At 38.5% G+C, this 22,779-nt stretch overlaps 2 protein-coding genes across 4 annotated transcripts in view; one reads left to right on the forward strand and one right to left on the reverse strand.

Annotated features, from left to right (window-relative positions):
* Positions 1 to 8,278: 8,278 nt before the first annotated feature.
* On the forward strand, positions 8,279 to 11,727 carry LOC132133743 (small VCP/p97-interacting protein-like). 2 transcript variants are annotated; one of them, XM_059546677.1, is made up of 5 exons: positions 8,279 to 8,437; positions 8,664 to 8,727; positions 9,366 to 9,416; positions 10,237 to 10,341; positions 10,631 to 11,727. In XM_059546677.1, exons 2-5 carry the CDS (start codon positions 8,665 to 8,667, stop codon positions 10,643 to 10,645), a joined length of 234 nt encoding a protein of 77 aa, XP_059402660.1. In that variant the 5' UTR covers positions 8,279 to 8,437; position 8,664; the 3' UTR covers positions 10,646 to 11,727. The 2 variants fall into 2 exon arrangements, with proteins under 2 accessions (XP_059402660.1, XP_059402661.1); XM_059546678.1 differs by adding an exon at positions 9,854 to 9,891 and having other exon boundaries at positions 8,279 to 8,727; positions 10,631 to 10,651.
* A 724-nt stretch (positions 11,728 to 12,451) lies between these two features.
* LOC132133742 (growth arrest-specific protein 2-like) overlaps positions 12,452 to 22,779 on the reverse strand; it is a 31,062-nt gene continuing 20,734 nt past the window's right edge. For both annotated transcript variants that reach the window (XM_059546676.1, XM_059546675.1), the window contains 5 exons: positions 21,235 to 21,376; positions 19,547 to 19,610; positions 19,137 to 19,323; positions 18,897 to 19,004; positions 12,452 to 13,161 (listed from right to left, as the gene is read on the reverse strand). In XM_059546676.1, coding sequence (XP_059402659.1) covers positions 12,952 to 13,161; positions 18,897 to 19,004; positions 19,137 to 19,323; positions 19,547 to 19,610; positions 21,235 to 21,376 — 711 coding nt within the window. In that variant the 3' untranslated portion in view covers positions 12,452 to 12,951. The remainder of the gene's footprint in view (positions 13,162 to 18,896; positions 19,005 to 19,136; positions 19,324 to 19,546; positions 19,611 to 21,234; positions 21,377 to 22,779) is intronic.

The following is a 22,779-nucleotide window of genomic DNA, read 5'->3' on the forward strand; positions in this document are numbered from 1 at the left end:
ATGAAGTTCCGTCCACTATGTCCCACTTCTTCATGAATTTGTCGCAGAATCAAGGTAGCGATGTGCAAGTCCTTAGCCAATATGATTGGGTGTTTAAAATCTTCAGGAACCAATGCTTTATCAAGACGTCCACCGACCCTGATGATATCAGACTGCAGGATTGGATTAAGACGATAGAGAGGACTATTTCGCTTGACTACTCCATCCTTTCGTAGACTTGTCAGTTCCTCAGGAAATCTATTCCCTTGAGAAAGTCGGATGATTTCCATTTCAGCCTTCTCCAATTCTCCCAAGGAAAGCAAGTCCTTACACACAGTAGACTTGAACTTCTGAATTTCCTCATTAATAGTCATCCCTTGTTGATGTGGATTTGTGCCAGAGAAAGGTCCTTTCCTCGCTAAGGTCCATCAAGATTCCTTTCAGACGAAGGATCCATGCTATAGCTTTCTTTAGTCGAATCCAAGAGGAGAAGTAATTAAGGAGACATGATATGGAGTCAGACTCTTTGGCTTCCACCATATTTACCAGAGCATTTCTTTTGATCTCAGGATCATGAGACAATATCACACACCTATTGGTGGGATCCATTGGCCACTCCTCTTGTGGTCGAACAAGAAATGTGGGACCAGAAATCCACATCTCGTTCTTCAAGAATGAATCCACTTTTGCTCCTCTAGAGGCCAGATCTGCTGGATTGCTTGAGGAATTCACGTACCTCCACTGTGCTACATCAGAAGCCTTCAGAATTTCAGACACTCTATTAGCCACAAAGCACTTAAATCTTGAGGTCTTATTTCGAAGGTATTTGAGTACTGAAGTGCTATCAGTCCAAAACACAGAATCCGTAAAGGGCATCTTGAGTTCTTTCCTCCAAATCTTGTCCATACGATTAGCAAAAGTGGCAGCCGTAAGTTCCAGGCGAGGGATCGTAATGGGTCTTAATGGTGTAACTCTTGCCTTGCTTACCAGAAGAGTAGAATGTGCCAGTTGTTGGTCATTATGAAGCAGCAGATAGGTTACCACCCCATATCCTTGCTCACTTGCATCTGAAAAATGATGCATTTGAGCAGATGTTACTTCTCCAAACCCATCAGGTTTTAAACATCTCCTGACCTCAAAACTCTCCAAGCGATGCAGATCATCCAGCCAGTTCATCCAACGTTGAACATACACTGGAGGAATAACGTTGTCCCATCCTATTCCCTCTCTGCACAGATCTTGCAATATCCTCCTGGCAGACAGAATCACAGGTGACAAGAACCCCAGAGGGTCATAGATGGAGCTAACCACTGAGAGAATTCCTCTCCTGGTAAGAGGTCTATCCTTCACTACCACTTTGAAATGAAAGGCATCTGATTCCGCACACCATTGCACTCCTAATGCTCTTTCAAGAGGCAAAGTATCATGATCCAAGTCCAAATCCTTTACCTTCTTCTCTCTGTCCTTTTCAGGTATCGCGCCCAATACAGCACGGCGGTTACTCATCCACTTTGTTAAATGAAATCCTCCTCTGGCACACATTCTAGTGAGATCCTTGAACAGCTGCACAGCGTCTGTTTCGGAAGGTACAGAAACAAGGCAGTCATCCACATAGAAATTATTGAAAACAACATCCAGTGTCTTGGAGTCAAATAGATCCTTTTGATCCATTGCACATTTCCTCAATGCAAAACTCGAGCAACTTGGTGATGATGTAGCTCCGAATAAATGAACCACCATTCTGTATTCCTCCAGACTGTTGTTTATGTTACCTCCTGGCCACCAAAGGAATCTCAAGAAATCACAGTCTTTTGGGTGAACTCTGATTTGATGGAACATAGATTCGATGTCAGCCATCAGGGCAACAGGTTCCAATCTAAATCGTACGAGCACACTCACCAAAGAGCTGGTTAAGTCTGGACCTTGCAGAAGTTTGCTGTTCAGTGATGCACCCTGATAAGAAGCTCCACAATCAAACACAACCCTAATCTTGTGTTTTTTGAGATGATATACACCGTGATGGGGTATATACCACAGGCGTCCATCACACCTCTCCAGCTCAGCCACGGGTACCCTTTCTGCATAACCCTTATGGATGACGTCCTCCATAAAGGTGGTGTAATCTGCATGAAAGGAAGGATTCACTTTAAACCTTCTTTGAAGAGTTAAAGCACGCTGTTCTACAATTCTCCTGTTCATAGGCATGACCACTTCAGTATTTCTGAATGGTAGACTGATGTAATAATGACCATTGCTCAGTCTTGCTGAATGGGACACAAAATCCATAAACTGCTGATCTTCCTTGGACATTCCTGTCAGTTCTTCATGAACAGTCTCTGGAAAATCAGCCTTAAATTGCTGCTTCCACAACTCCTCCAACTTTATTACTGCAATCCTATTCACAGTAACAGGAAGTTGTTCAGCAGGATCATCTCCATTCATACCCACTCCTTTAAGTGGTCCATTAACAGTCCATCCAAGCATGGTCCTTATAGCATAAGGGCCGCTATCCTGACTGCGTACGATCTCCCAAGGCTCCAATGCTTCTGGAACATTAGCTCCAATCAGAAGCTCAATACCAGCATTAATCTTAGGTAAGCAGACATGACTCAAATAAGGCCAACATTCGAGATCTTTCTGTGAAGCAATGTTAGCTGTGGTCACAGGCATGGTCTTTTGGGTGTACAATTCAGGCAATGCACAGTAATCTTCTTGATTCAACCCAGAAACCTCCAGGTCTTTCAGAACATAGCTATCAACTGATTTATCTTGACTCATGGTTCTGAGAAGAATATTAACTCTCTTTCCAGAGAGGTTGAGCTTGTTCATCAAACTTTCCGTACAGAAAGAAGCAGAACTTCCAGAATCAAGAAAGGCATACGTCTTCACCACGCTGTTTCCCTTTTTTGATTTGACACAGACTGGAACGATAGATAATGCACAAGTGTCTTTACCAGCCCCAGTAAAACCATTGGTTTTAAGAGAGACCATGGCACTGCCAACTGCCGGCTTGAATTCGGTTCTCTTCTTATCTGACGTGTCTTCCTTCTCATGAGAATAAATGTGAAGAAGACTTGGGTGTTTCATACTACATATATTACAGATGATTCTCCTTTTACAGTCTCTGCTAATGTGTCCTGTATGCAAGCAGCCAAAGCAAATTCCTCTCGTCATCAAGAAGTTCATCTTTTCTCGGTGACCTTTTCTGGTAAGCTTATTACAAACATCCAGTACGTGTTCACCACCACAGAAGAGACAGATTTGGTTAGCTGTTATCTTACTGTGTTCTTTTATTTCAGGCATAGTAGTGATAGTGGTAGCAAAACTGCTCCTGGCCTTTGGTGGAATTATTCTGGTGTTCGTCTTCCTACCCCCAGCAGGTACTGCATCCTGAATATTACCAAATACAGGATCAGAGAGAATTTTTGCTTGTCTCTCTATAAAGTCTACAATATCAGGAAAGATGGACTGACGGTGGCATCGCTCCTTTAACTCATATGCAACGACTCTCCATTTGTCTTTGAGTTTGTAAGGAAGCTTTGAGAGTATAACTTGCATGTTAGTGGTAAGATTCAGCTCATTCATATAATGAACATCTTGCATAGCGTTACAGCAACTCCTTAGGAAAAGACCATACTCTTGTAGGGCGTTAGCATCTTCAGATTTTATAGCTTTCCATGAAAAGGCCTTTTCCATATATGATGAAGCTATTTTCACCTCATTGCCAAAGTTCTTAAGGCCTTAAGCAAAGCCTTAGCCTGTAGATAACCTTGTGAAGGGTTCATGTGCTGGCAACTTCTAACAAGTACTTTCGGCTGTCCTCGTGTATATTGCTCCAGGAAGTGCAGACAATCCCCTGGGTTGTCTGCTTTCTTTTCCACCACCTCCTCAAATGAGCGCATGAACTCATGAAAGCGCAATGGATCTCCATCAAAGTAAGGAATTTCTCTGGGTGGAAGTGAAGACAAATTATGCTGTTTAACCAATAAAGTAGCTATTTCGTTTTGCTTACCAATGAGCTGAAGCATGCTTGTGTGGCTTTTATCATTTTGAAAACTTGATCCATGAGCATATCCAGTATTCTGGTTATCAGAAGATGACATGTTGGGCAATGTAGATTGTGAAGGTTTCAATTTAGATCTTGTTGAAGGTTGTTGTTGTACTGACTGTGATAGAGAATAATTTGAAATCCTTTGTGTGTTATCAACATGTGAGGTACAAGATGCAGGCAGGGACTCTGATGCTGCTGGCACCCTAACTGAAGGGACAAATGGTTCCACATCAGAATAAAGAGGCTTGGACACATTTCTAACAGATGTATGAGATTCCGAATGCACATCTTGATACACCTTTACTCTGGCCATTGACTCTGCTAATTTGGTTTCCAGCGCCAGTTCTTCTCTCCTTCTCCTCAACTGCTCCTCTTGTTCCTCTAATTCATGTTTCTTTCGCAGCATTTGTTGAGAGGCCAATAAAGCAGCCAGTTCTGCCTTAGCCTTAAGACGAGTGGAAGAAATGGAAGATCGGCTTGATCGAGATCCATGAGAAGATCTTTAGTAGATCTTTTACTGCTTATATTCGAAACACTGTCCATTGGTTGAATTTCATCCCCAGAATCCCTTCCAGCCTGTATGTGCGCATTAGAGAGCTGCATGTTATGTGTTGTCGACACAACTTCAACAGAAGGTGAAATATCAGATACATGAATCCCTTGAGATGGTGCCTCTACTTCCACAATACTAGGTTCATGAGTATCAGAAAGAGCAATGCCGGGATTTGATTTCCCAGTTTCAGTCATCCATTGTTCAACCTCTTCTACAAAGTCGTTATAGTGTTTGGAAATTGAGTCAAACCAGGCATTTTGTTTAGTTTGTTCTTCAGAAGGTAATAGAAGCAGTACACGTTTATGTAACACAGATGCATCATCCATCAGCAATTGTATCGTTTTCAGCATTGAACACACTTGAGACGCATTGTCATCACATCTCATCAAGTCCTTCATGGACACAATCACATTCTTCACTTTATTCACTTTACTCTTGCGATCCTTTTGCAAGGCTTCAATTTTAGCCAGCAGGGCTTTTGCCGTGGGCTTATGCTCTCGTTTGCCGCTATCAGCAGCGTGCTCCATATCCTCAGAGTTCATTCTCCAAGGCAACAAACAACTTGAACTCAGTTCCAAACGGCGCTGTATTCAGCGCGAACTGAGCAAAACAATGAATGAATGAACGTAGAGGCAGCACATAAGAGCCCATCAATATGCAAGAGCAACACCAACCGCGTTCAATACAATGCCAATCCCACTTAACGGCTATATCAGCGTCTTTCACAACTTAAGCGAGTCCAGCCACAATCCATTTAAACCGCTGACATACCTCTTCTTCCGTCTGTATGTGCGTCGCGATCGTTGACCCACTTCACAGTGCGCATCTGTGACAACATGCGGTGTGCGGGTACAGCCATTTTTTTAGATCGCGTCCATAATCCAAAGCTGTGAAGTTTTCAGTTGACTAACTATAGCGGCATCCTATAGCCGCTGAGAGGCTAAGCAGCAGGACAACATCAATGACTCGTTCTCATCCGTTTAAAATCTACATACTTTTATTGCCCTGATGTAATATTGTCCAGACAAACATTTTCAAAGAGACAAAAAGACAAACATTTTCTGCACTTACAATACATAATCCAGTTCAGCTGTCTTCCAATATTGTCTGTGCAATCAAGCCAACAATTTTGCCAGCATCCCCAACTAAGCAAGCCAAAGGCGACAGCGGCAAGGAACCAAAACTCCATCGGTGACAGAAAAAAAAAAAAAAAAAACCTGGAGAAACCAGGCTCAGTCGGGGGGCCAGTTCTCCTCTGGCCATAAGAAACCAGGATGGTGTGGTTTAATTCCAGACTGCAGCACAGGTCAGATTGGACTTGTCTGGTTCCCGTGGACCTGTCCTGATGGCCATCTAGTTGAAGCGGTCACCGCTGACATTTAGGGTTGTACATTCTAACATTGAGGTCTGAACACAAATTAATGTTTATGCATTTGACATTGAGAGCACAGGTCGTAATTTAAATATATTTTTAGATAAACAAATGTGGTTTTACAAATGCTAGAAACATGGTTTTCAAAGGAAAGATTGCTATCAAATAGCACACCTAGGTTCCTAACTGAGGGCGAATAATTAACAGAGCAGCCATCAAGTTTTAGACACATTTAGGTTAATAATGCAGAGGTTTTTGGTTCAATAATTAACACCTCTTTTCTTTTTTCTTTTTTTTTTTTGAATTTAGCAGAAATTCATCCAAATTTTTATATCAACTATGCACTTGGTTATTTTTCTTGTGGTACTCTATACTGTACTTGTGACTTGATGATGTCTCTTCATTCACTGCATTGCATTGATGACAATCAAATCAAAGTAAGATTTAAACTTTTGACGATGCAATTCCACTAATGCCAACATTATCTTGCTGTCTACTCAAAAGAATGTTGTGGACAATAGTGTCAAACACAGCACTGAGATCCACTATCACTAATAGAGAAATACAACCATGATAAGATAAGAGCAGGTCGTTTGTAACTCTAAGGAGAGCAGTCTCAGTACTATGGTCTAAATCCCGACTGGAAGTCCTCACAGATAGCCTTCATCTCCAAGAAGGAACATAGCTGAAAGGATACTGCCTTTTCTAGTATTTTTTGACAGAAAAGGGAGATTTTTTTGAGATCGGTCTGTAATTAACTAATTCTCTAGGATCAAGTTATAGTTTTTCAATGAGAGACTGGTCCCACTTTATATTAAGTGGCCTTAGCTACTATTTACTTACATTTTACAATTTACTTTACAATTTATCATTTGGTACAGTGCACTTATTGTGTACATGTTTTTACATTATACTAATATTTTTAAAGGGGTCATATGATGCGATTTCAAATTGTCCTTCCTGTTACAAGTTATTGGTGCTAAAGAAGATCTGTAAAGTTGCAAAGACTAAAGTCACAAATCCAAAGACTTTCTTTATAAAAGTCAAGACCTGTCCACCCCCCACCTCTTACCTCTTTGCAAGGACAGTCTGGTGCTTCTTTTCTTTATACGTATGTAAAGGATTTGCCACTGATGATTCAAACGTGAGTTTTGAGCAGTGTACTTGTTGTTTGTCATTTCTCTGATCATACATGCAGACATGGTTTTATGTTTACGCGGCGCAATATGCAATGCATCACATAAAAAAAACAGTATAAGTCATTAGAATCAGTAATTATGTTCCCACTGGATGCAACAACTGCCTCGTTTGTAATGGGTTTTATTGTTTTTGTCCTGTCATGCCGGTGTTCTGACAGTTTATGGTGAGGGGCGTAACATTTCCGTCAGACGCTTGAAACATTCAGCCAATCACAACGCACTGGATAGCTGGCCAATCAGAGCACACCTCACTTTTCAGAACGAGGAGCCTTTTAAAAATCAACACGTTTCAGAAGGAGAAACGTAATGTAATTACGTTTACAGAAATGTAAATTATGTGGAAAAGAATGTGTTTTTTTAACCTTAAACCACATGAACACATTTCATTACACCAAACACACAAAATAATGTTATTTTTAGCCACATCATATGACCCCTTTAAAAATACCTTTATGTAATTACATCTGTAATTAATTTCTGTAATAACATTAATAATTACATTGTTGACCCATCCCTTACACCCTAACCCACCCTTAATCCTACACATATGACATTGACAAATCAGTAATATGAGGATTACTTCTGGAAGCACCTCTTTTCGTAGCTTTGGACGGAACAGGGGCATGTTGATGTTAGTTTTAATGATTTGACAATATAATACAATTATTCCTCTTCTATAGCCATATTTTGAGATGCTAAAGACTTTTGGACTACGCTTCGCATGCATATTTTTGCAAGCTTTCAAAGACTACATAAAATAAATGCAGACCAGTTTTAAACATTCAGATTTGTAGCTTTGAAAATTTACCACATTCTTTCTTAAGTTATGTATATAACTGTTATATGTTAAATGTTTATTTACTATTCGTCAATTATAATAATTATTATTATTTCAAATGTAAATAATATATTACAGTTGCATAATGATTACTATGCAATAAATATTATTTTGTTAGTAATTTCCATGCTATTCCTATTATATCGGATTATTATAGTCTCTTATGTTGCTGCGGTATTTCCATGGTGTTCTTTGAACTATCACGGTAATCATTCAGTACCCAAGTATAATGGTACAACCACGTGACACCATCACATCCCCATCAGTTAATGTAACTCTACAGTGATGTCACTTCCTTGCAGCAGCACGGCGCTGTTGAGCTTCACTTCCCTCGGAGCTGCTGTGATGGTGTCATCCTGACAGCTACACTTTCAGCTAAACTAATACGCCATAATTACACAACAACATCCAAAACAAATGTCGGGAGGCGTGAGAAGGAGGTTCGGTGAAGGTTAAATTAGTCTATTAGTGTGGTAAAGGTTACTTCTCAGTAGCGGTAGCTGGCTAAAGTAGCTCAGCACAGCCTTGTTTACATTGCTAGTTGAGTTCAAGCTGCTCTCCTGCTGGGTTTAGAAGCGCTGTTAGAGCACAGCATCATCATAGCTGCTCAGATTTACTCTCATTTGGCTGAAAAGAGTTGTATTTTGTGCCTGTGCTTCATTAAACGTCAGTATGGGGATGTGTTTGCCCTGTCTGAGTGGAGCTGAGGATGATGTAGTAGTCACACCAGACCCTGTGAGTACCTGAGCGTATTTATTTATTAAGTTATGCAAATTATTATAGTTCACATTTCAATCTTGAACTTGAAACAGAGCATAGCCTAATGGATTTCACTGACATTAAGAATACAAACATGTTGATAAAACGTTACGTTTATTTGGTTATTGTGGAAACATTCAGAAATGTTGTTGTCATATTGTTTTGCCAGATCTTTATTTATATATATATATATATATATATATATATATATGCATAGGTGTTTTGTGTCTGTGTGTATGCTTTCTTCTTGATTTTTATGTGTGAAGCCTTTTTTTTTTACTTTAAAGTTTCCCTAAATATGTTTTTAATGGACCATTTCTGTATTCTTAGAGAGAGAGAGAGAGAATGTAAACAACTAAAACACATGGAAATATAGAATTACCAACTTCGTGCGGTTTAAACAATAGTGTACTGTAGTGTGTTTTTCTGTATCTGCTACAATTTTTATTCATTTTAAATTAATAATAACAAGAAGAAGTGAATAAGATGCCAAGTTTTGTTAAGAAATGTATACATTGACAATTTATATTTGTCAAGAATTGGTTCTACAATTTTTGTCTGTTTTGAAGGCTGGCAGATCCTGAGGTGATTTTGCAAACATTTGTTTTCCACAGGAGACGAGGAGAAGACAGCTAGCAGAGGCTGCAGAGAAGAGACAGAAAGAGGTGATGCTTCGAGAGCTTTTGATAACATCATGGGCATAAACGGCTACAGAAATACTCTGTTTACTAAATACTGTCAGAGATTGGGACTCAACAGCACAAATATAAGATCAGATTCATAACACTGGATATCTGTCTCAGCAGCTCCACATTGCATCATACTTATTGCTATAATCTATAGGTATCACTATTCTGATAAACTCATTCTCTCATGACGTCCAGCTCTACATCTTTGTGCTTTCATAAAAAAATATATATAAATATATATATATAGCCTATGTATTTTATTCTCTTTTTTTCTCCAAGTTGGCAAATAACTATTAGGACAACTAAACAATGATCCTCACATTTTGAGATCCTTTTTAAACATCCAGTGATTTATGGACTAGTGATGTTAATTTGCCTATGTGTGATTGCTGGGCCGTTTTACTGTCTCTTAGAGGTTTAAGGCAAAGCATAGAGGTGCTAAAGCGGCACGGTAAGTTCACATCCTCATTCTGCTGTCCACAGACACTCTGCAGCTGAAACACCACGACAGACATTGAATGAGCTTGATTCTTACTGCCACAGTAATGTCACCGTGCTCTTTTTCTGCTAATGTAATGGTGAGGATGATAGTGATATTTCAGTGTGGATGGGATGAGGTCTGTAGTCACATTCCCAGCTTGTCTACGGTGCAGCATGATGATGGCATGTGAGCACTGAATAATATCACACTGTAACTACTGAACTAGTTGTTCTCTAATGTTTTGATTCATCTCTGAACTGTACTGTTGGGAACATGTATGGTGTGGCAGCTTTATTTTGTCTGATCTGTGTGTAGATCACCTACAGAGGCATCAAAAACCCAGAAGCCTTGGAGAGGAAAAAGAAGAAACAAGAAGAGACAGAGAAACAGACTGTGAACTCTGAAGGCGGCGGGCTAAAGGTACATAGACTACTCACGTTTTCCACAAATAGCGGACAGATTGGTGTCCTATTTTTATTATTATTATCATTTAACATGTAATTAAGATACTTAGAGTTATGATAAACTACCATCTAGCATGAAAATATTTTTTTATCAAAAGTCTGTATCAGATGTCGCACTTCAGAGGTCATGATTTTTGATTTCTTTTTTCTTGTATTATGCTCCAAACTCTTGAAGAGCAGTATGATTATTTTTTTATTAAATCCAGATTGTGCTTATTTATTGAATTCATCTGCTTTCTCTCCAGTGGCAGGTTGGCTAACTCAAGCTAAGGGGAAGATCACTGGTCAACCTTCTTCTGCAGTGTTTCCCGCTGACTTGAGAGATTCTTAAAACTCTGTTCTTTCGGTTCTTATTTTGAAGTGTACACTAGCAAGGGGAGTTTGCACAACACTCCTAATCTTCCAGGCCTTCTGACTGGCCAGAGTGCATTCAGGACACACCCCTTTAAATGCCAAGATGGGCAAGCTTTTGGATTTCTGGGATAGTGCTTTTAGCAATTAATGTGTGTTTTTTTTTCTCCACAACTTATTCAGTTTAAGTTTATGCATCATTTCACACACGCAGCTTTTGTACCAATGTCCTTTCTATTAACTGAATGTCATTTTAATACACATTTATACATCTGAAAAGCATGTTTTATATTGGATTTTGGATAATTTAATACATATTTAGTCATGTACAGTATATTTATGCATCAGTTACCAGTGTGTTTTGGTTGTAAGCTCCTAGTGTTTAGGACTTGAAGTATAATAATAATGAAGAACAATGAAGGATATTAAGTCAGCACTTTCACTGCCTGTTGATTGTATGACTTGCTGTTCTTATGAACCTAATTGAATGTGCATCACTTTATCTTATCAGACGCATCAGTTTCTCATCCTTTCTGAAGGGCTTTGGTTGTCTTAAGTTAAGAAAATCTTAACTTATCACATTTAAACTCAACATCCATGTGTCTGGGTCGTGCAGCAGTGACTGTAGCAGCCTGATCTACAGTGATCAGTGTGGAATACACTCGAGTGAACTCTACATATTGCCTTTGATGCATTTCTTATATGCTATGCTCATGAGTTGTTACTTCTGCCAACATCAACTCACTCAATGCTTGTGACAGGGAAACAGATTTGAACCAAATTACCAATTGAAATATCTTCCCAGGGTTCATTCAGAATGGGTTATTAATATACAGACACTATAACAATAATACAAAACATCAGACAAAGTTGTGCAATTTTCATGTTTACCAGTAGAGGGCAGTGGCACACTTTCAGATCAGGAACTGTTTTAGTACCACAACTGCAAGAAGGCATTGCTTAAATAAAAATGGTTTGATTGAACAGCAAAGTATTTTTTTTACTATTTGTTGCAAAACTGTCAAATCTCTTTTGTCTTGTAATTGATGTACTCAAACTTTTTCAGTGCACTACTGTACTGCAAATAACTCACACAGTGCTTGATTCAACAAGGTGCTGGAAAAAGTCCTTGGAGAGGCTGGTACTTTATTAACTAGAAATAAAGCTTTCAATGCAGATTTGTTGCTTGCACATTCATGCTTTGAATGTGACATTACACCCAATACTGGACTGAGTTACTGTCTGTGGAGACTGGATTACACATTGAACTCATGAGAAGAGATTCCTGTGCTTGGCTGACTTCAGGAGATCATTTGTTGTCCATCCAGACATGCTCTTCTGTCTTGCATTGATGTTGCAATCCAAGGTTTCCAGTCTGGTCATTCTCCTTTGACTACAGAGCTGTCGCTCACTGGATTGTCCCAGCAGGAGATTTCTGATATTCAAACCACCATTCAATAAATATAGTCATTTACATCACACTTTGTCCCATTCTGTCCTATGTTTGGCATGAACAGTGTTGGGAAAGACTAAGACCGGGTTTGCTTTTTTGTTTTTTAATAACAAAAAAAACAAAAAGTTATATTTTGCTAACTGTTAAGGCACTTTCACACCAGAAGTGAAATCAGGCTGAAGGAAGTGCACCTCATTCCCAATGTCTCTCAACATGGGGATAGGAGAGCAGTCAATAAATGGGAAAACTTATTAGAGAAAGTAACTCAGATATTTAAAAGTAATGAGTTACTTTACTAATTACTTGAAAAAAGCTAACTTTACATAATACCCCATAAAAAGAAGTAAAAAAAAAATCATTAATACAGATGATATAAGAAGCACTAAAAAGAATAGCCACCAGGGTAGAAGTGAATACTTGAATTCATCCAGCGATTTCACTCTGTATACACATGATTGAATTATAAGGTTATTATGCAATTTATATTTAATCAGTTAAACAAAAAGAGATTAAAAAGAAAAGAAATGAAAGAAGCTGGTATACGAGAAAACAGCCTTGTTTGTGTATTCCGGTTCCTCCTGTATCTTTGTTGTACACAGACTAGCTGATCTACACTATCATGACTTGGTTTTTGGATTTTTTCTTTTTTTTCCTTTTAACACTTGGTAGTTCTAAAAGCCAGTGGAAGTCAATGTGTCAATGGCTAGCCAGTGAGTTCAATGCTACATTAAAAGTCATTGTTTTATTTAGTACATTTCTTCTTTACTTCTTGCTTTTGTAGTGGGCCGCCACTACCAGGTAGCTGTCGGGCGCGAGGTCTCTGATGTTGGGAGATTTGCCGGAGATGGGCGAGATCTTGCCTTCTACACGAGATATCTGGAGCATGCGACATGGGTCATGCTTCAGCAGGTAACTCTCGAACGTCTCCCAGCCTCCACCAACTCGCACCATCACATGTTTATTATGCAGCATCTAGAGAGACAGACATATATTGTACGTGAATTTAGATTTTGAGCATCTCTGGTCAGATCGCAATCCTCAGGAGGTGAGATGCATTTAGACAGGCCACAGGCATTTGAACTCTTTGACCCCCTTGAAAACTGACGTTTGTTAACACCACAGGATGCACGACTGTATGAATGAATGGGACTGCCTGCTTTGCATCTGGGTTAATACATAACTGTATGTCACATATAAGTCTACAAAGTCTGAAGTAACATACTTTTTGTGTACTGAAAACCAACTAGAATGAGATAGCTGTGCAGGTAAGCTTCAATGCCCTGGCCTGTATAAGTGCGTTAGCAACTGATGCTAGGGGATGCACTTCAAAGCACATCCAACTTGGAAACCAGTTACTTAAACTGTAATGTTTAGAACTGACAAGTGGTGCCATGACCCGGATGGATATGAGCATAATAGAGGCCAGCTGGTACACTCAAATCTCAATCTCCTGGCTACAAGAGGCATGCTATTGGCTGCAGTCCTTAGCATCCTCGTTAGCACGCCGGACTCGCTTGCTATTGCCAGTTCAAACCCCCACAGAGTGAACCAAGAGGGAACGGTTACATATGCAAGTACATGAACTACATAGTCTTTTACTAGGCTTGATTTTCAGTATGTCAGAACGTGTTACTCTTTAACACGTTCTGACTCTCCATCAAACTCTTTAACAGCTCCGGTGCCATAATCACACCCTTAGATTAGCTATCTGTCACCTGCGGTTCCCACTGTGGAACTCCCTCTAGGCAGAGAGCTTTGTGAGTCATGAGAAGAGAGGCTGTATTTCCTGTAAATTATTTTTTCAGGTGTCTACATTCCCCAGAGGTCAAAATTCAGTGCCTTCACTGCCTTGTCACAACATCTGTTATTACCTCAGATTATCTGATCAAGATGGTTTCTTCACCAAAAGAATTATTCACATTTATACAGGAAATAAGCCCTTTTAAATTGCACTAACTAATTTTTTGTTTCTGTTTTACTAGTCTCATATATTGTATTCATGGACCATCATAGTCTGTTCACGGACCATCTGATGCGTGCTGGACAAAATGGCAAGATTTGACTGAAAACCAGACCGTCCAGTTAGGAGTGTGCAATATTTATTGTCTCTAATACAATATTATTGTAATTTAATGTATTATATAATTCAAGTTATGAAAGTAAAAAATATCCCTGTATGGATGATTTATAAAGTATTTATAAGATATGATATACTTAAGTAATATGTGTTTTTAAATGAGTCAATGATTCAATTATCCATTTATTAAGACAGACACTTGCTTTGTTCCTTAAATTATTCATCTGATTTGAATGAATCATTTGAATGAATGATTATATAATATATTATATAATATATATATATTGTTTGTGGGATACTGGCTTAATTTAACAAGCAATTTGTTGGAAGATAGAAACTACACAGCTTCTGTAAAGACAATGCTGTGTGATTATTCAAATGAGTTGTCTCTCCTTTGTCTTCCCTGACAGTTGTCTTATTCTCTATACTGACATCTTTTGGTGTGGATGTATGAAATATTTGTTTATTAACTATTAGTGCCATGAGGGGTCCCCTTGCTTAATGTAGAATAAAATGGTTATTTTATGCCATATCCAAAAAAAAACCTGTAGTAGAAAGAGTGTAGTATGAAACGTAATATCAAATATATTTACTAACCCATATTCACATTGAGATATCTTTAGTAACCATTAATTTGTGTGTGTGTGTGTGTGTGTATGAATGTCAGGGTCATATTTAAATAATAATTGATATTTGCATGTAGAAACTATGTATGCATATGCATACTGACTATTAATCAATATTTAGTACCCCATTCTCAGCAGCATACTGTAATGTAAAATAAAAAAATAAAAAAAATAAAAAATATATATATATATATATATATATATATATACATATATTTCCTTAATGAATAGAAAAACATTATTCTAAATCTTATTATTCTAATTATGCAATTCTACTGAAAAAAAGTTCAAGTTAATTATATTCTTAATTGCAATAAAATAGGATAAATGGTGAAATATGAGCCTGACATTTTTTAGTGAGTTTAATGTTGAATCTTTGGTTTGGATTTATATTTACAACACAATTTTAATTCACAGATAAATTATACATTTTACTAAATTGATTTATTTATCTTCCTATTTCACCAACCAATAACAAAGGCACACACAGAAAGCTCTGAAGAATACACCAAACACAAAACCCCATCACATAATAATAGCTAATCACAGTCCCAATAAAAAATGCCACTTGAGTAATGCTGCTGTGATTCATCCTCCTATAAAAACCTCTGTCTCTGCGGCCTTGAACACACATGCTGCTAAACGATCTTTCATAAAGGGTGAGAAATAAAAAAAAAGAAAAAGAAACCTTCTCCTGTGGGATAAAAAGCTGAACAAGCCATAACCTTCAGACACACGCTCAAAAACAGATCTGTGAGGACGAGAAAAATGAATAAACAAAAACAGTGAGCCGCAGCTCATATTAACCCTTCAGGGGAATGATATTAAAGATGCATAAGGCTCTTAGCAGGCTGGCAGAGGGACATTCACAGGTCAGCCTCTCCAGATGGGCGTCTGTGTGGCCCTCAGGCACTCAGCCACAAATATATTAGCAATCAGACTCTACAAGTCACCACAGGACCCCTAAATGAACACACCACAGACACACTTATAAAGCAGCTCAGGTCTGTGATGTTGAAGGTTATCACACACACAATCAATTTCTTTCAGGAGCACCAAAGTTCAGCAGGTTAAACGACACACACTGAAGCACGCAGTGTATTTAAATGAGAACTGAATGAAAACACACCTTTCTCTATAGTAAACCATCTGGGGAATCTGATGGGTATTTCAACAGGAAGGTCTTTCAAAGACAAACACAAAAGGAATGTGTCCTTGAGACAAACTCGTTTCTCTTATTTCACTTGAAAACGAACAAGAGAAAGCAGATTTGCTTAACCTGGCCTTGGTTGCTTGGCAACACGCTTTAAGACAGTTGGATTCGTTCTGTCAAAAAATAAGCTAAGAAAAGGATTTTAGTAACTTAAGTCATAAGATGGATAGAGAGGAACAACAGGACCTCTGTGTTTATTTAAATAAACATTTTGTAACCAATTACATGTATAGGTGTGGTTTAATAATGGAACTGTTGATACACTAAGGCTGTGATTCCCAACTGGTTCGCCTTCAAGGCTCAGATTTTACACAGACATAAACAGGCAGCCAAACAGTGCCAAAATTATATTTTTTGAAAGTCAAACATTATTTATAAATATGACCCAGAACTGCATAAACAGCAGAAGTGTGACAGAGTTTGAGTGTTTGGTCTGATTTTTCCTCCTCTTTTTCCTGCCCATGTTGGCATCCGCCTAATTTGATTTAAAAAGATAAGTCCATTTAATTTTCTTTCATGACTGTTCAATTGCATGGTTGTTGGTAACCCAGAATGGGTAGGAGCTTTTTGAATGTGCCATGCAGTGAGGTGCAGAAACAATCAGATGTGTTCGTTTCCCTCTATAGGGGGCAGCAGTGATTTCATTTCTCAGTGAGAGAGCAAATAAACCAGCACTGACTAATGGGATTCTCCACAGGTGACTGGATTAATATCAGCTGCAGTGGTCTAACATGATGAATCGCTGCAGTCGGTGTTTTAAATGAGAGCCAAGCTCTGACATTTAAACTTGAAGAAAAAATAAAAGAGAGAGCGAAATAGATATGCTATTTAATTTGTCTGCTATGAATGTCTAACAGTGGACAACATTTCAAGCTCCAAACATCCTGAGATTCAAGTTTCATTACAAGCAAGCTCTTAACTCCCACTGTCGTATCCTTGGTAACCAGGGAGAATATATAATAATAATAATAATAGTAATAAACTTTTTTATGGTTTATGGTTAGCTGCATGTAATCATTTATTATACTGTTATTACTAAGTACATGTAAAGTGTAACTACTTCACATTAAATGTAAACATAAATGTTACGATTTTAATTTGAATTAAAAACTATTGTTAGCATTACATCACTTGTTTACCAGTGGATCTTCTGCAGTGGATGGGTGCCGTCAGAATGAGAGTCCAAACAGTTGATAAAAACATCACAATAATCCACAAGTAATCCACACCACTCCAGTCCAAAGAAACAAATCCATCAAGATGTTTCTACTTCAAACTGTTGCTTTCAGTTAAAATATAAGAGTCCTCTATCTATAATTTTGCTTCCCCCAGTGAACAAGTCATCTGGTCTGAATCAGGAGAGAAATATGCACAGATCAAACACAGTTTACAAGCCAAACCAAAACAGCTCTAAAAAAATATGTGGGTGGATTTTGACTTTTCACTTTTAAAACAGCTATTCACTTAACTTCTGAGATATTATTTAATCAACTGGAGTAGTGTTGTGAATTATTGTGATGTTTTTACCAGCTGTTTGAACTCTCAATCTGATGGCACCCATTCACTTAATTGGTAAGCAAGGGACATAATGCTTAATTTTTCAAATATGTTCAGATGAAGAAACTAAACTCATCTACAGTACATCTTACATGGGTTGAGGGTAAGTATATTCAGCAAATTACATTTTTTGAGTAAACTATTCCTAATGCATCTGTTCAGACCGTTCTCAAGTTGGTCAAGTTATTATACAGCAATTGGTTTAGTGTTCAAATGGTTTTCTTTACAACCGCCATTGAGTGTTGTGATTTTTCCATTAATTTTCCTTCCACAGTGCAAGACACAAGCACACCGTTATCCAAAAACATATTGTGATCAGCTGTGTTATAATAGATGTTAGAATTACATTTTAATTTAAAACAAAAATATTAAATCCAAAACTCTTAAAATTGTGGCATCAACATTTCACTAAACATTTACCAGCCAACTAGATTTTTCTAAGACTTGGCCACAATTCCAGTCTTCATCTCTTATTTACACTCTTTCTTATGAGCTATGAATGACGGGAGTGATGTCATCAGAGCAGGGTAATAAAACACAACTGAGCACACAGATACACCACGAGGATAACTCCGATCTACAGCATCTTTTAGTCCTGTGTTGCCAAGTAACAGGTTTCCATGGTAACCAGGCCCATTTCACTGCTCAGTCTTGGTCAGTTAGTCTGTTATGGGATGCCATAAAGCCATTTAACTGAATAATGAAAGTGATCACACAGCAGTTAATGAATCGAGAAATGCTAAGAGATCCTGTGTGCTTCCTGACACAAAGTAAGCAGCATTGTGGTTCTTCTGACATCTTCTTTTGGCAAAATGATAATGCAGCAATGCATTTAGCAACATCATTGGAATCACTTGCGAGGGATGCTGTTTTTGTGGCGTGCAGACTTGTTGCCTATGAAATATGTTTCAGATGAGTCACATGAAGTGACTGGCGCTAAACACTGTGTTCAGTTTTGCCCAAAACGGTCATACAGTTAAAAAGTTTTATTACATTGGTTGTTGTATGTATCATGGCAGATCGGAAATTTAATGTCCGGTAACTGGCACTAAAATGTTAACGCTCTGTTGCATTTGAAATTAGTTTACCACCTACTCTAAACTCTTAAACCTAGCCAATAGTGTGAGAAAATCAAACATGACATAAAAAAGATACGACATGTACAGTGTGTTGAGGATTTGTAAATATGGCATCTAGCCTGACTACGGTTATGTGTTATGTGTTTTATACTCACTCTGATGAAAAGCATTTTCTCTCCAACACGGTAACGGCCCTGTGATTGTCGCTCTATGCAGAACTTATTTGGGCACTTACAGGGTGGATCATCAGAAATGTGCTTCACCTGGAACATGTTACACGTAAATTGACAGAAATGATTAAATTCTCATGATAGAAGACATAAACATCTGTCAGTCTAAAGGTTACTGTGTTCCAGATGACAAGAGTGATATGAGAGAGAGGAGATGTTCCTCACAGCCTCATCCAGGAGCTTGCCGGTGCTTTTCTTGCTGGAGTTGGTCTTGTTGAATGGAGAGGTGGATGGAGAAGCAGATGGAGATTGAGAAGTGGGAGGAATGGGTGAGAGCGGAGCTTCAGGCGTCTTCTCTTCCTGTTCGATCTCTTTCTCCAGCTTTATAAGACCAGGTGGCTCGACCTTATATCTGACACAACAGTGACCATTCACACTTTATATCATATCAACAAAATGCTGATTTAATATAACAAACACAAAATGATCAATATTAAAACAGACAGATGTAGGACTATGGACAATACTAAACAGATAACAGAATACTTATTGATTGTAATATTGGAACAAGCCATTTTCTGTGAAGCTGGAGAAAAAAAACTACAGGTATATAAATAAACTTGAATCATATTTACCTGGATGCTATTCTTCCCAGCTCCAGCAGACATAGACAAACCTCTCTTTGCTGTTTGTGTAAAACTAGAAGAACATAAATGCAAAAAAACCCATTAGCTTTGGCATCTTGTGCTAGCTGACATACTGTACAAATCAAAGAACTACAGAAAACCCTCAGTGTGGTTGAATGATGAACCCAAGAGACCGCAGAATGACACACACATAATTCACTGACAGTTAATGTTCTCTCAGTGTGTTTTCAGCAAACAGTGACTGAACTACACATGCTTCTCATATGGCATTGTGGAGCATACAAACTACATTTCCCATGATCCAGTGGAGCCCTGTTGAAAAAAAAAAAGCTTATGCAGGTCAGGTATGGTTAGGTTTGAGCTGGTTTAAGTCAGTCCTGAGCAGGAGCTAGTTGCTCAACCAATCTTAAACCAGCTGCCATGCTTCAAAACATACCTAACCAACATATGCTGTATTTTTTTTCTTTTTCAACAGTGAGTTGAGTGATGGCAACACAACACAACATGCATGAAATCTATCATCTCCACATCGAGCCTCAGAGCATCCCACCTGAGCATAACGCATCCATGTGTTCATTTAGCTATTTCTAAAGAGGGAAAAGGAAGAAAAATTAATAAAGAATCTCTTTCAAAGGTGATTATTTTTTTTCAGTTGACATTTGGTTAAACAAGCCATCTTTTAACACCCTTTACACACCATTCAGATGTGCTAATTTGATGATCAACCAGTTTTTTTTTTTTTTTTTTTGGTGTGTAGAACAGATCTACAGCACAACACACCACACGCTTGATAAATCTCTTCTTGCACTGTTTGCATTTCAAATCTCATGGGCGGCCAAGCAGGTTTATTGTGAATATTCAAATGAAAGTGAAGTTAGGGCAGCTCTTCTGGCTTGAGTTTCTTACAGATATGTCTACATATAGTACAACACATTTCACCACAACTAAAAATACACTCACACGCACTTTCTATTGTGTGTTACTCCAGAGGGAGAGAATTGATTCTTTCTGCATTCAGAAAACTCAGCTGTGCTGCCCTGCTGTACTCCCTAGATGGCCCGAGCCCGTCTTTCTGTTGTTTCAGCAGACTTGTTATTTTCTCCAGCTGTCTTGAACAGCAAAGCATAAAGAAGCAGAAGCTGCGCAACAATCTAGCTGGAGCCTTCACTGTTTGTATCCCTGACACATGACAGAGAGATATCTGGTCCTCATACACATCATACAGCTAGAAGAAGACTTACTTTCACCAGCATAGTTCGTGCCTAGAATGCCACAATTCTGAGAAATGCAGGAAACGATTTTATATGATTTAAATATTATTTTATATTTCTAAACTATTTGTTCAAGCCAGAGACATACTTCTCCATTTGTAAATGACCCTTTCAGTCAATCATCCTCTCAAGTTTCAATATATTTCTGAATAATAGCATTGTATGTACTGTAGAGCAAAACAAATTAATCATCATCCAAACATATTAGAAGCATTAAGTCATGTGACGTTACAGAAATATCCTTCAAATGAATTTGTGTTTATGGCCGCATTGAACTGCAGTATTTGCAATAAATCAGGCTTTAAGTCCTCTCACTAAGCAGCAGATGATTCCATGTGAATAAAATCCAACAACTGTTTACTCATAACTCTTTGTGTCAGAGCTGGATTTGTTTAAAAGACTCACCAAGCCCATCTGACTCAAACAGACAGGTGTCGTCCACACCCACCTCTCGACACCATGACAGGAAGTTGGCTGTGTTGTCCCTGGCGAAAAAAGAACCGGACGCAGCACTGGCTCTGCAGGGAATCCTGCGGCTGGGGATCAACTGAAAGAGAGAATTTGCCTGTGTTACTCAATGCCATAGTAGACAGACATTTGCATTTAAAATGTCTCTGAAGAGAAGGGTAGCGAAGTCTTAACACTCCAAACATACTAAAGGCAGAAACATTAAGAGACAGTTCACTCAAAAATTTAAATTCTGTCATCTGTTCATGTCGATTAATGTGCTTTTTGAAGTTTCCAAACTGTGGTTGTGTGTACTTTCAGCGAATGGGCATAACTGATGACTGAATATTAAAAATCTTATGAATTTGGAATGACATGAGGGTGAGAAAATCTTGATACAGTTTTTGGGTGAACTAACCAATTAATGCAAGTATGCAAATGCAGCTTGGTCAGCGCACATACTTGCAATTGCAAACACATTCTGCAATGCAATGATACATGAAGTTAATCTTACATTGCTAGAAGCCAACCAAATGCAAATGTCAAGCACTTGTGTAAACAAAGGGGTTACAGTGGTGCCGTGACCCGGATGGGAGTGAGGTTTAGGGACATGAGTGTAACGTAGAAACTGACGCTAGAGGCTAACACGCAAACATAATTTGTTTAAAGTATGTTTCTGGCCTAACTCATCTAACCTTTCCAACATATAGTTAACTACCTTGCTATCCAGAGTCAACTAAGCTATAATAATTAAAATGTAACCTGTTATAAACCATTAATATGTGCTATATAAGTGCTATTAAACAAACAATACGCTAGTAATATGCATGCTAATAAGCAATAGTGAGAATTGTTCTCTAAACTATTCCTTCAAAATGCTGTCCAGGCAGCTCACTAAGTCTTGAAGCAGAGCTTCAGTCTTGATTTGTATTAATGCACAGTAAACCAGAGAATCTGATCACATGTGGAGACAAAACCACAAGGTTGAGGGGGTAAAGGGGACTTCTGGTTAAAACTGGCCAAATAAATCAGGACAGAATGTTATTGGCCAACGATTTGGGGGTTTTAGAGAAGTTTTAGAAATCCCCTTCCCCATCTCTCCCCCTCCATTTCCTTTCTCACTCAGTTTTCCCTACAGTTCAGTATAGTTTTCCTTTCCCACCACAGTTTCTCTTCATGCTTTAGCTGGAAGACGTCACCCACTAACATTAAAGAAGTATGTGATCTCTTGTTTTCTGTCAGTCTCTCTCTTACTCTCCGTCTATCTCCTTCCCCCAGCAGGGGTCCGGATCGCTTTCCAAGCTTTCATTATTGCATATGTTTTCACAAACACAGTCCCCCAATCTCGTATAAATAATCAATAAGGATGAGCATTGCACTGATAGATAAATGCATGCATTAGGAGCTGGTGGTGGTCAAATAACACATATGAATCTCAGTGGGAGATTCACTCATTGTATATTTTCATATAAGACACTGGGGAAGGTTAGATGAGGTCCTGCT

This window comes from Carassius carassius, chromosome 50, assembly GCF_963082965.1.
Source record: "Carassius carassius chromosome 50, fCarCar2.1, whole genome shotgun sequence".
In the NCBI taxonomy this organism is placed as follows: Eukaryota; Metazoa; Chordata; class Actinopteri; order Cypriniformes; family Cyprinidae; genus Carassius; species Carassius carassius.

Excerpts from the sequence above, each read along its gene's own strand:
- LOC132133743 (XM_059546677.1), top strand. The coding sequence starts at position 8,665 with ATGGGGATGTGTTTGCCCTGTCTGAGTGGAGCTGAGGATGATGTAGTA. Across the intron at positions 8,728-9,365 it reads TAGTAGTCACACCAGACCCT|GAGACGAGGAGAAGACAGCT; the intron begins GTGAGTACCTGA and ends TGTTTTCCACAG. Across the intron at positions 9,417-10,236 it reads CAGAGAAGAGACAGAAAGAG|ATCACCTACAGAGGCATCAA; the intron begins GTGATGCTTCGA and ends ATCTGTGTGTAG.